Source organism: Thalassophryne amazonica, chromosome 8 (assembly GCF_902500255.1).
Source record: "Thalassophryne amazonica chromosome 8, fThaAma1.1, whole genome shotgun sequence".
In the NCBI taxonomy this organism is placed as follows: domain Eukaryota; kingdom Metazoa; phylum Chordata; class Actinopteri; order Batrachoidiformes; family Batrachoididae; genus Thalassophryne; species Thalassophryne amazonica.
In genome coordinates, this window is record NC_047110.1 from 92,540,848 (window position 1) to 92,557,639 (window position 16,792).

The following is a 16,792-nucleotide window of genomic DNA, read 5'->3' on the forward strand; positions in this document are numbered from 1 at the left end:
GGCTTGAGTCCAGAAGATCATGGGTTCAAATCCCCGCCTGAATGGAAAATCAGTCAGGCCCCTTGGGCAAGGCCTTTAATCCCCTATTGCTCCCGGTGTGTAGTGAGCGCCTTGTATGGCAGCACCCTGACATCGGGGTGAATGTGAGGCATAATTGTAAAGCACTTTGAGCGTCTGATGCAGATGGAAAAGCGCTATATAAATGCAGTCCATTTACCATTTACCATTTAGATGAGTCCAAAGTATTCATTCCACCCACCACCTGCTTGAAGCGCATGTCCTGGGTGTAACATAGTATGGCGTCATTTTGCGTCAGTCATAGAATAATTGATCTATGGAGTGTCAAAAATATTTCAGGGGAAAGAAAAATACTCCAATCCTGCAAGGCAAGTGCACATGGGTGCAATTTGGTGGGGGACAGAGGGGGCTTTCCCCCCACCTTTTCAACCGGGGGGACAGAATATGGTATGTCCCATCTTCTGACATACAGTATGTGTGTACTTGAAACATGCTATGCCAGTCTTATGTGCAAACCATGTCAGTCTTATGTGCAAAACCATGTCAGAATAGTATCTTTGTTTCTGCAAGTTTGTATTTTTAGCAGCACTGACTTGTTTACACCTGTTTCTTGTTTGTCACATTCTGAATTTTCTGGGACTGCATTTGCCCAGATTTGAAACTGAAAATAGTTGCCTCTAGGGACTAGTGTCTACACACAAGTATCAATGGACCATATGCTAATTTACTAAATTCTGAAAGTTAGAAAAGGAAATCAGAAAAGCTATCTAGGACCTCAGAAAGCCCATCTGCAATTATTGCTTGATCTCCAAAATCGGTATATGCAAGCGAAATTATGTTCAGTATGAGTGTTGTCATTAGTGCCACTTCGAAAATTAAATTCATAAGTAATTTATCCTAAACTTATGATCTGTTGTTTTTTCAAATGTATACAAAAACAAATCTTGAGAAAAAAATACAGTATGTGATAGTTAATAATTATTAAGAGCCTGTTCTTTCATATTTATGAATACATTTTACCACATTGCAGTTGTTTTTTTTTAATGAAAACTCAACCTATCATTCTTTTTGAGTTCTACACATGTGGTGATACCTTATTTACACCAGGATGTTAATAAAATCAATGCTGGCTATTCTCAGAATAAAGTACTTAAATCCACAGTTTCAAATTGCATAAGTCAAATGGTGTCCACTTTATGGTTTTCTCAAAACATTAAAATTACTGTTCTGGATGCTCAGAATGCATCTGAGCTTATCTAGAAACCGTTGGCTTCTGGGGGCCTAAAGCGGGCCCCAGACCCCCGGCCTATGGGCTTCAGCCCTGTGGGCCTCACACTTTAGCACCCCCAGTTTCTAGTTCTAAATTGCACTCTTGCAAGTGCATTCTCCACGCCACGTCAGGTTTTGGTACCCACACACAATATTGTTTTGGGGCTTAGCTGCACTTGTTATTCTGACTCTGAGTAATGGCACATTGGTGTGCTTGTAATGTACTTAAACTGTAAGAACAAAATCTGCAGTACAACGTTTGGGAGGTTAGGGTTTGGGCTTAACATAAAAAAAAAGAGATCATGGGAGCAATGCAAAATGAGGTGTTCAAAAAGCAACATGAGATGTGAAATAAAATGAGACACTTCTTGTGCTGTGGAATGTTTTTCCCCCTCAAATACGTTTTGCTCAGCACAAATCCATAGATCAGTGATTCGTGGCTGTGACAACATAGCACAATGCTGGGTTGCCTTGGTGATAGTCATGGATTGAGACTTTAATTAAGCTTTATTTTAGCTTAGTGATGAGTTACGAAGGCATGATAACTGCACAGGGCTGTTGCACTGAAGTTCGTGCTTTGGGCTGAATGGCTGGTCTGTTGTGCCTGGATGTCTGTAGATACATTTATCTCATGCAGACAAATTAATCAAAACATGGGAATGAATTGTATGTCATGTGCATGTAATAGCCTTTTGAGCACTCATTATGGTTAAACATTTTTGTGCCTGTGGCCATTCCAGGGTACACAACTGAGACCCGCAAATAAAACGTGTTTCCATTTGTTGGCCTCTTGATGAGTGTCTCAGTTTCAACTTTGGTTTAATTCTGCTTCTGTTTTTCCCCCTTTACCATGTTAAAAAAAATTGTTTTTAAATGTTTACTTAAAGGAACTGTCTACATCCCATTCATGGTTGAAGATCAGAGTGGAAGGCAGGCTCATGCAAGTGTGCACAAGTTCATGATTGATATATATACGAGGGCTGTCAATAAAGTAACGGTCCTTTTTATTTTTTTCAAAAACTATATGGATTTCATTCATATGTTTTTACGTCAGACATGCTTGAACCCTCGTGCGCATGCGTGAGTTTTTCCACGCCTGTCGGTGACGTCATTCGCCTGTGAGCACTCCTTGTGGGAGGAGTCGTCCAGCCCCTCGTCGGAATTCCTTTGTCTGAGAAGTTGCTGAGAGACTGGCGCGTTGTTTGATCAAAGTTTTTTCTAAACCTGTGAGACACATCGAAGTGGACACGGTTCGAAAAATTAAGCTGGTTTTCAGTGAAAATTTTAACGGCTGATGAGAGATTTTGAGGTGAGACTGTCGCTTTAAGGACTTTTCACGGTGCGAGACGTCACGCAGCGCTCTCAGGCAGCGTCATCAGCCTGTTCAAGCTGAAAACCTCCACATTTCAGGCTCTATTGATCCAGGACGTCGTGAGAGAACAGAGAAGTTTCAGAAGAAGTCGGTTTCAGCATTTTATCCGGATATTCCACTGTTAAAGGAGATTTTTTTAATGAAAGACGTGCGGACGGGTCCGCGCGTCGGGACGCAGCCGCCGCGACGCTCCGCCACAGGAAAAACACCTCCGTTGAAAGCCTTAAGGACAAGTTGGAACATGTCCTGCCTGTTAAACAATTTCTCATATACTCACTCCACTGAAAGCCATCAAAAGCCGCCTGGATTTTACAAATGGTTATCAACACGGAGGTGTTTTTCCTGTGCCGCCGCACCGCGTCGGCTGCGTCCCGACGCGCGGATCCGTCCGCACATCTTTCATTAAAAAAATCTCCTTTAACAGTGGAATATCTGGATAAAATGCTGAAACCGACTTCTTCTGAAACTTCTCTGTTCTCTCACGACGTCCTGGATCAATAGAGCCTGAAATGTGGAGGTTTTCAGCTTGAAGCAGGCTGATGACGCCGCCTGAGAGCGCAGCGTGACGTCTCGCACCGTGAAAAGTCCTTAAAGCGACAGAATCACCTCAAAATCTCTCATCAGCCGTTAAAATTTTCACTGAAAACCAGCTTAATTTTTCGAACCGTGTCCACTTCGATGTGTCTCACAGGTTTAGAAAAAATTTTGATCAAACAACGCGCCAGTCTCTCAGCAACTTCTCAGACAAAGGAATTCCGACGAGGGGCTGGATGACTCCTCCCACAAGGAGTGCTCACAGGCGAATGACGTCACCGACAGGCGTGGAAAAACTCACGCATGCGCACGAGGGTTCAAGCATGTCTGACCTTAAAAACATATGAATGAAATCCATATACTTTTTGAAAAAAATAAAAAGGACCGTTACTTTATTGACAGCCCTCGTATATATATATATATATATATATATATATATATATATATATACACACACACACACACACACACACACACACACACACACACACACAGAGAGAGAGAGAGCTGAGCAGGAGAGGAACCAAGGCCTTGCTGAGCAACAAACTAGGAGGAAGGAGCGACAGCGGTAGCCTCAGCAGGCATCACAGCACACGTGCAACAAATGCAGCAGAGATGGTCACTCACACACTGGACTGATAAGTCATTCATGCAGGTGCAGATAGAAACAAAAGACAAAAATTTCCTGTATATTTGTATTGTCAACTGTGTTGATAGCATGACCCAAGCAGAGGGTCACCCCTTTGAGTCTGGTCTGCTTGAGGTTTCATCCTCAAATCATCAGAGGGAGTTTTTCCTTACCACTGTCACCTGTGTGATTGCTCTAGGGGTTGGTAAGGTTCAACCTTACTTATGTGAAGCACCTTGAGGCAGCTTTGCTGTGATTTTGCCATATATAAATGAAATAAATTGAAACTGAATTGAAAAAGTGTATTAAAAACAAACAAAAAAGCCAAAGTGGACGCTACACCATCGTTACTTGCAGATGAGGTCCATGGATACGCACAGCTCTGTAAATCTGATGCAAAGAATGCAGATGCACATTTCTGCCTTTGAGCATACAGTTTTGTCATGATTTTACCCAGAGTTCATACATGAGGCCCCACGTCTCTCAGACGTGACCTGTTTCTCTGTCTGTTGATTTAAATGCAGGCATGTCACTCGGCCAAGTATCCTCAAAAGGTTGAGTTTTGAATCAATTTTGACACCCCTCCTGAATAGTGCTCCTTACCTCGAATAAATTGGTGGCAGTAATGCACAACACGCTTGTTGCTAACTGCTAACAAATGCTACAGATCAAGTAGTTGCTGAGTCATCAGTAACTGACTCATAGCTATTTGGCGTGAGAAAAAGAACAGCGAAGCAGTCATGGATAATGACAAGAGTTTTGTGAAAAGAAGAAAACGATGAAGGATGCAGGATAAAGTGGTGTGTACTCTGTGAAGATGATAGCGTTTTTATGCAGAGGGAAGAGACGCGTTAGCAGGAACGAACATAACAGGAGCAGCAGTGTTTACCTGCAAGAAGGACCCACACCTGAAGTTCCAACCAGCAGAGACTCATCCATTTGTTGGATAGAAAGGTACATATTTTAGCAAGTCCAAGATTAATGTAGTGTAATATAGTATCATTATGTATAGTTTATTCTAACAAATGGTTAGAAGTAAAGGCTTGGATGGCTGGATATCACGAGGACCAGAATTTGGTATCAAGTCGACACAAAAATTCTGAAAATGGGACTATAGTAGTTTTCTGCATCCTCATCAGCAAGGACACAGTTTTAAGCATGGAAAAACCTCTGCAGCAGAAACGTCTGCATCAACATCTGTACATTCATCTTTGAAACATGCATTAGTCCAATGGTGCTGGTTTAGGGATAGCTTGTCCTGACATAATATTATTGTTGGTAAAGACTGGCAAAGAGAAAACATCACAAAGCACTCTTAGATATAACCAGATTAAACGGTGTCTCTGTTTAAGAGTCGTTTGGTGTGGAAGCGGCTAAAAGCATTATTTGGAAGGGCCATCCTAACGTCACATTTGTCTATTTGCTTCGTTAAGTGTGACCTCAGCAGCTTGTTATCATACTGACATCTACTGGTGTAATCAATTGTAGTTTTAATATTAGTTAGTTAATAGTTAGTATTAGTTTTAATACTAATATTAAAACAAATTTTTCTTTTGACTTCTCCAGCAAGTAATATTGTAGCCATTACTGACTAGATATACAGTACAACTCCAGATAATCTAACCTGTAATTTCATTAGGTTTGAAATTTAAATATTTCTGCCCCCTCCCAAGTCCTCCCCCTTCCTCAGTTGCTTTACTCCTGTGGTGTTGAGGATTCGCTTATTTTAAAATTTCCCAGTGACATCCTTGTAAACAGAAAGATGCGGGCGGGCCACACTCCCTCTCTAAAGTGGTGTAAGTTATTTTCAATCATTTGTGCTGTTAACATTTTCATATGTCATAACTCTGTCAAAAAACATGAAGTTTCTTTCATATTTGAGAGTGTTATGTAGGATGGTAACCTTTATTGACTGACAAAGCTTGATTTGGTTCTGATCCAGATTACAGATTCTGTGGCCATTTAAAGTAAATATTGAAAATCCCTTTTAATGTATATTTTACATTATATCTTAATCAAATATGCCCCAATCACTCTCATATTTGAAAGTGAGGCACAGACTGGTGCCTACTATCGCCTGACAAAGTTTGATCTGGATTGTGGATTTTGTGGACATTTGAATCTAATATTGAAAAGCCCATTTTGGTGTACATTATATCTCAATCCAAAGTGCCTCAATCACTCTCATTATTCTGTGATGGATTTACCTACACCAAAATTTGACGGAAGTTCCAATTTTATGCTTGTTTGTCTATCTTCCAGTCATCGGTCAGAAACCAAGTGCCAAACGACAAACTGTGCATAGCAAAGATAACCAATGTTCTGTGAAAATTATCTGGAAAAGAATTCAGAAACTGAAAAAAAAAATGAAAAACACCACAAAGAACAAACAAAAACAAAAAACTTTTTCAAGTGCATGAACTAAACATACTCCTGACATTTGATCACATCTAATTTACCTCATGAAAAGCTGATTCTAACAGGACTTTGACCTTGAAAAATGTTTCCAATGTAAAATTTTATGGAATTGGAAACTAGCGTTGGTGGAGCTTTGCACTCTACGAGTGCAGTGCTCCAGTTTTTGATAGAATAACAAGAGTACCTAAGTACATTCTTATGCAAATATGAATTAAATTGGTCAGCTGGTTCTTGAGATATAATGACAACAAGGGTGGCAATGACAATATCTTGACTATCTCGCTGGGACCTCGACACTGACCCCAAGGTCACCAGAATCGGCTAGTGTTGTGGAATCATCCAAGTACACCCTTATGCTAACTATGAATGAAATTGGTCAACTGGTTCTTGAGAAATCAGTCTAACAAGTGAAAACAGACGAACGGTTGGACAGACAGACTGACATGCTGGTCCCCCCCCCGTATTTCATACTGTGTGATAATAAAAATAAGGTCATCCGAGGTCAGTCATTCACTCTGAGTGGCTATAACAGAACACAGGAGTTTATTATTATTACTATTATAAAAATTTTTGCAGCACTTCCAGTGTGAAAGACATTGAAGATTAACTCACAGCAAGAGCCAATTTAAAACTGACACTGGAGGCCAGATAATAAATAATTAAGATAACAAGTAAGTTGTTTCAGCTTCTTCCTTTGGCACAGGGATTACACAACTCAGTCTCGTGGATTTTTTTTGTGCTCCCGTCACGAAATGGAGTCCCGTCCAATTTTCGCAATGGGTTTTTTTTTAAACTCACTATTACTAACCCGACTCCTTCCCCCAAGCCTAACCTTAACCACCCGAACCCCCGCTTCACTTTTAATTTCGTGCAGCCGTCACGGAATGTATTTGAATGAATTTGTGCTCCTGTTATGAAAATGTGGTGCTTTTCGTGACAATATCATGAACCAATAGATTAATGTATATTTCGTGCTGCTGAATCACAACATGCCGTGAGATATGGATTATGCTATATGCCCTTCCTGATGCAACATGGAGAATGGGCACAGGTGGTCTTGAAATAGGAACTTTTTGCTTTGGAAGCAAGTGCAGTAACTGGGTGACCAACACGCTGCCCCGTCGCTGATTATTAAGTAAGCATTGAAATGTATTACTGATATCATTGGGTTCAACTAATAGATTTGGCTAAAAAGGTATTTGTGAATGACTGCATAAAACACTAAAATAAACCCAAATGTACCAAAAGAAATTAATTTTATTCTCATTCTAACTATCTAAATTCAAAAACATTTAAGAGTACAGGTTTTGAAAGGTGAATGCCTTTGTGCTTTTGTGTTTCCATTTCTTTTGAAATTCTGGCAGTTATGTGATCCTTTTGTCCATGCTTTAAAAAGTATGCAAATGAGTCTTTTTTGTTTTACAATTAAAGATCAAGTGGGTAATTATTTTCCATCACTTTCCACTTCTCCATGACATAAAAATATTCAACCAGAAACCCACCATTTAGCAGAGACAGAGATCAGGTTTTCACATGTTTGCTTAAACTTATTAATGTCAGGGGGTGTGTTTGATCTGCTTTTATTTCTTGGTTGTAGTCTGTTTTTGTGTGTAGGCTGTCTTCTTTTTTGTTTATCTCCTTGTTGGATGCTTTTCTGTTTGGGTCTCTCTGTCTCTGTTAAAGGTGGGCGTGTCTGTCTCTCTCTCTCCCTGGTCACGCCCCCCTTTCCAGTGCTTTTCATGCTCACCTGTGTTCAATTTGCAGCTCGTCGCTGGGGTGCATATATACTGCTCATTCTGCTTTGTTTCTTTGCCAGATTGATGCGCCCTGTGCCTTCTTTCCAGCTCTCGTTCATGTTCCATAGTCCTGCCTGCCTCAAAGTGTTTTCGACCACCTGCCCATTTGTTCCGACCACGATTAAGCCTGATGTTAATGATACTGCTGCTGTGTTTTCTGGACTGTCTACCCATGTACCGACCACTGCTTGTCACACCACTAAAGTTTGTCAACCAGAGCTGTGTTTGTGAGTCTTGCATTTGTGTCCAAACCAAACCTTCTGTCAGATCAATCTGGCCAACGATGGACACAGCAGGCTCAGACCCCTTTCAGCTGGCGGTACGACACCACAGCCAGCAACTCGCGCAGCAGGAAGACCAGCTCGCTAAGCTGAGTTCTGGTATTAGCGAACTTGCTAAACGCCAGGACACTTTCATGTCCACTGTCAGCGTGCAGATGAATCAGCTCCTGGCGCAACTCAGTCCTCAGGCTTCGTCGGACGCGGCCACCGGGGCCTCCAGCCCTCCTTCACCGGGGCCGTCAGCAGCCGCTCCGATTCCCACATCTGCTCCAGTGGTTTGCAACCAACTGTCGCAACTGGAACATTTCTCTGGAGAATCCGGCGACGTCAGACCATTTATTACACAGTGTGAGCTCCACTTCGAGCTGATGTCACCCATGTTCCCGACAGACAGAACGAAGATAGCATACATGATCACTCACCTTTCCAGCAGAGCGGCTGCCTGGGCAACAGCGGAATGGAGCCAACAATCTCACGCCTGTGCTTCTCTCCCAGCGTTTACCAAGGCTCTCAAACAGGTTTTTCAGCACACAGCCCCGGGACGCGAGGCTGCGCGCTCCCTCATGAGGCTGAGGCTGAGGCAGGGCAGCCGCTGGGTAACAGACTACGGGATCGACTTTCGCGTTCTCGCAGCAAAGAGTGAATGGAACCCGGCAGCCCTCCTCGATGTGTTTTTTCAGGGTCTGTCTGCAGAGATCCAGGATCTGTTAATAGCCACCGGCCTGCTGGATGATCTTGATGAATTGATAGCACTGGCCATCCGCACTGACCGCCGTCAGCAGGACCCTCCTCGGCAAGCAAACCGTAATCCCGACCACTGGATGGACATGCCTCCAGCCCGTTACTCCTCCTCCTCCACTCACTCTCAGCCTGAGCCCCCACCACACAGTTCTGAGGAGCCAATGCAGCTGGGGAGAATGCGTCTGTCACAAACAGAGCGACAGCGCCGCTGTGAGGATGGCCTTTGCTACTACTGTGGACATTCAGGACATTTGATTTCTAATTGTCAGGCCAGGGGGGCCACCGTGCGGCCAAGATTTGAGGTACGGGTGAGTCTAAATTCCATTTCCTCTGTTTCTACTCAAAATATAATTCCAGCTAAATTAACATCTGACCATACCACCATAGACATATCTGCATTTGTAGATTCAGGTTCTGATGCCAATTTGATCCTGTCCTCTCTTGTCAGGCACCTTCACCTTAAGATGTATAAGCTCCCGCACCCCCTGGTGGTACGTGCCGTGGATGGTCACGTGCTTGGCGAAATCACTCACCGCACTCAGTCTGTCAAACTGCTAATCTCCCACTCTCACTCTGAATCAATTAGCTTTCATGTGATGGATAATATGACTCACCCGATCATTCTGGGGCACCCCTGGCTTCAACGCCATGGACCAAATTTTGATTGGATGAAGGGCGAAATTATATCCTGGAGTCCGTCTTGTAGCAATGTATGTTTGCCTAAGTCTGTCTGTAGTTCGCAGGAAATCAACCCGGATCTGACTGGGGTCCCCGTGTGTTACCATGATCTCGCAGCTGTTTTTAGCAAAGCAAAAGCTAAATCATTACCACCGCATCGCAGTTATGACTGTGCCATAGAACTTCTCCCTGGGGCAACTCCTCCTCGGGGAAAGCTATACTCCTTATCCGCACCTGAACGCCACGCTATGAACGAGTACATACAGGAGACCTTAGCAGCTGGGTTAATACGCTCATCCTCTTCTCCAGCAGGGGCGGGATTCTTCTTTGTAGGAAAGAAGGACGGAACACTCCGTCCCTGTATCGATTACCACGGTTTGAATGAGGTCACAGTGAAGAATCACTACCCGTTGCCATTAATCTCTTCCGCGTTTGAATTGTTGGAAGGTGCCAGGGTCTTTACTAAGCTCGACTTGCGTAACGCATACCATTTGGTAAGAATTAAGCAAGGTGATGAATGGAAGACGGCCTTCAACACTCCCTCTGGTCACTACGAATACCTTGTAATGCCATTTGGTCTCACGAACGCACCCGCAGTGTTCCAAAACTTAGTAAATGATGTGCTACGTGACTTCCTGAATAGATTTGTTTTTTGTCTACCTGGATGATATCCTCATTTTCTCCCCTGATCTGACTGCTCATACTCGCCACGTTCGCCAGGTGTTACAAACTTTACTGCAAAACGGGCTGTTTGTGAAGGCAGAAAAGTGTGAATTTCATAAGTCCATGGTCTCCTTTTTAGGTTTTGTCATTTCCGCAGGGGAGATTAAGATGGATCCTGCAAAGGTGGTGGCAGTACAGGAGTGGGCAGTACCCACCTCCTGTAAAGAGGTGCAACGTTTCTTAGGGTTTGCTAATTTTTATTGGAAATTTATTCAAGGATTCAGTTCAGTGGCTGCTCCCCTGCATGATATCACCTCATCCCTCCGCCCGTTTGTCTGGTTGAAGGAATGTGACGAAGCGTTCCGAGTCCTAAAAGATCGCTTTACCGCGGCCCCCGTGCTACTTCTCCCTGACCCCGCACGACAGTTCGTGGTAGAAGTCGATGCCTCCAATGTAGGTGTGGGGGCTGTTCTGTCCCAGAGGAACCCCATGGACAACAGGCTACACCCTTGTGCCTTTTTGTCAAAGAAATTGACCCCCACAGAACGCAATTATGGCATCGGCGACCGCAAGCTGTTAGCGGTTAAAGTGGCTTTGGAGGAGTGGCGGCACTGGCTAGAGGGGGCACAATTCCCTTTTGTCGTTTACACTGATCACAAAAACCTAGAATACCTCCGTTCAGCCAAATGGCTCAATGCCCGCCAGGCCCGATGGGCAATATTTTTTTAGTCGTTTCAACTTTACTCTGTCCTACCGCCCGGGCACCAAGAACGGGAAACCAGACGCCCTATCTCGCCTGGGAGAGCCAGTAGACACGCCTGTAGATCCAGGAACGATATTACCCGCTTCATGTTTTGTGTCTGCGTTAACCTGGGACATCGAGAGTAGAATTAAATCGACAATCGGGGATGCACCAGTTCCTGTCGGGTGTCCGCGGGGAAAACGTTTTGTTCCTCCAGACCTCAGAAGTGAGACGATCCGCTGGTGTCACGATAGTCGGATGTTCTGTCATCCTGGCATTAAAAAGACCTTGTTCGTGGTGCAGCAAAGATTTTGGTGGCCAGGCCTAGTAAAGGACGTCTCTGAATATGTATCTGCCTGCCAAGTATGCGCAATGCATAAATCCTCAAATCAACCACCTGCAGGGTCACTGTTACCGTTGCCAATTCCGTCTCATCCGTGGTCTCATATTGCCATGGACTTTGTAACTGGCTTCCCACCCTCCAAGGGCCACACTGTGGTTTTAACTGTAGTCGACCGACTCTCCAAGATGGTTCATTTTATTCCTCTACGGAAACTACCATTGGCCAGGGAAACAGCTGTGGTTATGCTAAACTAGGTCTTTAAACTACACGGCTTACCACAGGATATAGTCTCCGACTGGGGCCCGCAGTTTATATCCTGATTCTGGAGAAAGTTTTGCCGTCTCCTCGGGGTAACTTCCAGTTTGACTTCGGGTTACCATCCACAGGCCAATGGGCAGGCAGAACGAATAAATCAGGACCTGGAGAAAGGTCTGCGGGTGCTTGCGTCGCGGCATCCTGCCTCTTGGTCTGACCAACTTCCGTGGGTCGAACTTGCCCATAACAGTTTGCCCTCTTCTTCCACTGGTTATTCCCCCTTCCATGTTGTTTTTGGACACCAGCTGGCATTTCTTCCCTCGGTCAACCTTAACTCATCAGTTCCCTCGGCTCTCAGTTTGATTCTTCATTGCCGGCGAACCTGGGAGCGTGCTCGGACGATTTTATCCCGTTCTGTAGAAGCTTATAAGACGGCCGCTGACCGCCGGAGGTCCGCTGCCCCGTCCTACGTTCCTGGGCAGCGGGTGTGGCTCTCTACGCGGCACTTGTCGCTTTGGGGCGTGCCTAAGAAGCTGGCTCCCCGGTTTGTCGGTCCCTTTCCGGTCTCCAGGGTCATTAATCCCGTTTCGGTCCGTCTTCGTCTTCCTCGGTCCATGCGCGTCCACCCTACTTTCCACGTCAGTAACGTCAAGCCTGCTGCCCGCCCGGTGTGTGGATGGTGGCCCGGTCTTCTCCATGCGTCGGCTCCTGGCCTCTCGCCAGTGCGGTCGTGTGTTTCAGTATCTGGTCGATTGGGTGGGCTATGGGCCCAAGGAGCGCTCGTGGGTTCCCTCTCGCTTTATTTTGGATCCTGTGCTTGTTCGCAACTTTCATGTCGCTCACCCTGGTTCGCCTGGGCCGTTCGGGGCCGGCCGTGGCGGGGAAGTGTTTGATCTGCTTTTATTTCTTGGTTGTAGTCTGTTTTTGTGTGTAGGCTGTCTTCTTTTTTGTTTATCTCCTTGTTGGATGCTTTTCTGTTTGGGTCTCTCTGTCTCTTTTAAAGGGGGACGTGTCTGTCTCTCTCTCTCCCTGGTCACGCTCCCCTTTCCAGTGCTTTCCATGCTCACCTGTGTTCAATTTGCAGCTCGTCGCTGGGGTGCATATACGAGGTCTCTTAGATAATAAACCGACCCTTTTATTTTTTTTTTTAACTATATGGATTTGAATGACATGCGATTACACCAATCATGCTTGAACCCTCGTGCGCATGCGTGAGTTTTTTCACGCGTGTCGGTGACGTCATTTCCCTGTGGGCAGGCCTTGAGTGAGATGTGGTCCCGCCCTCTCGGCTGAATTCCTTTGTTTCACACGCTGCTCGAGACGGCGCGCGTTGCTTTATCAAAATTTTTTCTGGACCTGTGAGGAATATCCGAGTGGACACTATTCGAGAAATTAAGCTGGTTTTCTGTGAAAAGTTTAACGGCTGATGAGAGATTATGGGGTGCTTCTGTCGGTGTAAGGACTTCCCACGGAGCGGGACGTCCTGCAGCGCTTCCAGGCGCTGTCGTCGGCCTGTTTCGAGCTGAAAACATCCTAATTTAAGGCTTAATTCACCCAGGACATCGTGAGAGAACAGAGAAGATTCAGAAGAGGCCGGCATGAGGAATTTATGCGGACATTCCACTGTTTAAGGACATTTTTTTAATGAAAGACGTGCGCGCAAATTCGCCGAGTCGTTTCCGTGACGACTCGGCAAATCTGTGTGCGCCGCGACAGGAAAAACACCTCCGTGTTGAAAACCATTTGTAGAATTCAGGCGGCTTTTAATGGCTTTCAACAAGTGAGTAACTGAGAAATTGTTTAACAGCTTGGGCATGTTCCAACTTGCCCGTTAAGATTTCCAACACGGAGGTGTTTTTCCTGCCGCGACCCCCCGCGGTCGGGTCCGGCCCGACATGCGACTCTGCCCGCACGTTCTTTCATTACAAAATGACCGTTAACAATGGAATGTCCGAATAAACTCCTCATGCCGACTTCTTCTGAAAGTTCTCTGTTCTCTGACGACTTACTGCGTCAACAGAGCCTGAAATGTGGAAGTTTTCAACTTGAAACGGCGAGACGCTGCCGCCTCGATGCGCAGATCGTCGTCAGGCGCCGTGGACCGTCCTTAAAGCGACACTACCAGACCAAAATCTCTCATCAGCCGTTAAAATTTTTACCGAAAACCAGCTGAATTTATTGAATGGTGTCCACTCAGTTGTGCCTTACAGTTTTGAAATTTTTTTTATCAAACAAAGCAACAGTCTCTGAGCCATTCCTAAACAATGAAAAAAATCGACGAGCGGGTGGACGACTCCTCACTCAAAGACTGCCCACAGGCGAATGACGTAACCGACAGGCGTGAAAAAACTCTCGCATGCCCACGAGGGTTCAAGCATGTCTGATGTAATCACACGTGATTCAAATCCATATGGTTTTTGAAAAAAATAATAAGGTCGGATACTTTTCTAATAGACCTCGTATACTGCTCATTCTGCTTTGTTTCTTTGCCAGAATGATGCGCCCTGTGCCTTCTTTCCAGCTCTCGTTCATGTTCCATAGTCCTGCCTGCCTCAAAGTGTTTTCGACCACCTGCCCATTTGTTCCGACCACGATTAAGCCTGATGTTAATGATACTGCTGCTGTGTTTTCTGGACTGTCTACCCGTGTACCGACCACTGCTTGTCACACCACTAAAGTTTGTCAACCAAAGCTGTGTTTGTGAGTCTTGCATTTGTGTCCAAACCAAACCTTCTGTCAATTAATTTGCCATCTACATCAAAGAGGAAAAAAAAAAACACAACCACTGATGAAACACGAAATGATGAACAACAATCAAACCATTGATTTAAACGTACCTTACTATCCACAAGCAGGTTCCTTATACACCCGTTGTAGTGTTTGTGCCGTAGCTGTGGGTAATCATATGACATGTTCTTGTTGACCCCTCCAAGCTGCAGCACGTGACTTCTAACCATAAACCTGCGAAAGAGAAGCAAATGTCAAAATAATAATAAAAAACACCCCTCCAGAATGTCAGGTGCAGAAAAAGCATCAAGTGTCATGTATGTTGTCAAGGCTACATCTCACAATACAAGCGTCAATAACATGAAACAGAATGCTAGCAGGAGAAGATGGGCAGCGCCTGAGCCATCAAGGTTGAAATTTATTGCTTCATTCTTTCCTTGCTGCAGCTGTCATAACTGTTACTGCTTCACAACAACAAATATGATGGCTCATTTTTGTTCTTTTTAGACCAATTTTGAAAATCAATCCAGGAAGGGTATATTATATTGGTCTGAAACAATCAAAGCACAAACTGTGTTTATGCAATGTCTATTTTTATTTATTTTTTTTTTAAACTGACAGCACAAAAAAAGCTAAAAACGCAGAGCATTGTACATGCCTTATAAGGGTTTAGTTTACAGTGCATCTGGAAAGTATTCACAGTGCTTCCATTTTTCCACATTTTCTTATGTTACAGCCTTATTTCAAAATGGAGTAAATTATTTTTTTTTCTCCTCAAATTCTACTCACAACACCCCATAATGACAACATGAAAGTTTTTTTTTTATTTTTGCAAATTTATTAAAATTAAACTAAGAAACCGCATTTACATACTGTAAGTATTCACACCTTTTGCTCAATACTTGATGCACCTTTGGCAGCAATTACAGCCTCAAGTCTTTTTTAATATGATGCCGCAAAGTTGGCTCAACTATCTTTGTCCAGTTTTGCCCATTCCTCTTTGCAGCACCTCTGAAGCTCCATCAGGTTGGATGGGGAGCATCAGTGCACAGCCATTTTCAGATGTCTCCAGAGATGTTCAATCGGATTCAGGTCTGGGTTCTGGCTGGGACAATCAAGAACATTCACAGAGTTTTCCTGAAGCCACTCCTTTGATATCTCGTCTGTGTGCGTAGGGTCATTGTCATAATGAAAGATCAACTGTCGCCCCAGTCTGAAGGCAAGAGCGCTCTGGAGCAGGTTTTCACCAAGAATGTCTCTGTACATTGCTGAATTCATCTTTCCATCAATCCTGACTAGTCTCCCAGTTCCTCCCACTGAAAAACATCCCATTGGGACCTTCTAAGCAGCAGAAATGCTTCTGTACACTTTCCCACATTTGTGCCTTGAGACAATCCTGTCCAGGAGATCTACAGAAAATCCTTTGGCTTCATGCTTGGTTTGTGCACTAATATGCACTGTCAGCTGTGGGACCTTATATGTAGACAGGTGTGTGCCTTTCCAGATCATGTCCAATTAAGCTGTAGAAATAGCTCAAGGATGATCAGTGGAAACAGGAGGCACCTGAGCTCAATTTTATGCTTCATGGCAAAGGCTGTGAATACCTGACAAGCAATTTCTTAGTTTGTCTGACAACAGCTTCACAGGACAGCAAGACCTTCTTCAAATACCTAAAAAGGTGCTTAATAAATTATTGCGGTGCTTAATGCTTAGTGAGGTAGGATAGTTTTACATAAGTAAACAGACCATTTTTTATTGCACATGTTGATATCTGTTACGGATTGTCTGTGTTTATGGGAGGGGGATGGGATGATGTGATAGAGGCTATAGCTCTGGGGAAAAAGCTGTTCCTTAGCCTATTAGTCTGTGTCCTTATAGAGTGGTACCGCTTCCCTGACAGCAGAGGAGCAAACAGAGAATGTCCCAGGTGGCTATTGTCCTTGCAGATGGCCTGTGCTTTCCTTTGCAAATGTTGAACATACACACAGTCTAACTCTGGGAACTCAGCACCTACAATCCTCTGTGCTGTCTTCACCACCTGGAACAGATCTGTTCTGTTCTCTACCATGCAGCTGCTGTACCACACTGTGCAGCCCTGGCAGAGAATCCTCTCAATGGTGCTTCTGTAGAAGTTCCTGAGCAACTGTAGAGCCAGACCAGCCTGCTTCAGCTTCCTCTGGAAGAACATCCTCTGCTGGGCTTTTTTCATTAGGTTGTGGGTGTGTAATGTCCATGTCAGATCCTTGGTGATATGGGTGCCAAGGAACCTGATTGAGTCCAATGTCTCCACCTCTTCTCCGCTGATGTGGCATGGGGGCTGTGAGACT

The 16,792-nt window shown here is 44.5% G+C and overlaps 1 protein-coding gene across 1 annotated transcript in view; it reads right to left on the bottom strand.

Moving 5' to 3' along the window:
• The window catches only part of LOC117516100 (neural-cadherin-like), a 540,129-nt gene that overhangs the window by 91,107 nt on the left and 432,230 nt on the right, over nucleotides 1–16,792 (bottom strand). Inside the window, exon 26 of the mRNA XM_034176992.1 lies at nucleotides 14,576–14,699. Coding sequence (XP_034032883.1) covers nucleotides 14,576–14,699 — 124 coding nt within the window. The remainder of the gene's footprint in view (nucleotides 1–14,575; nucleotides 14,700–16,792) is intronic.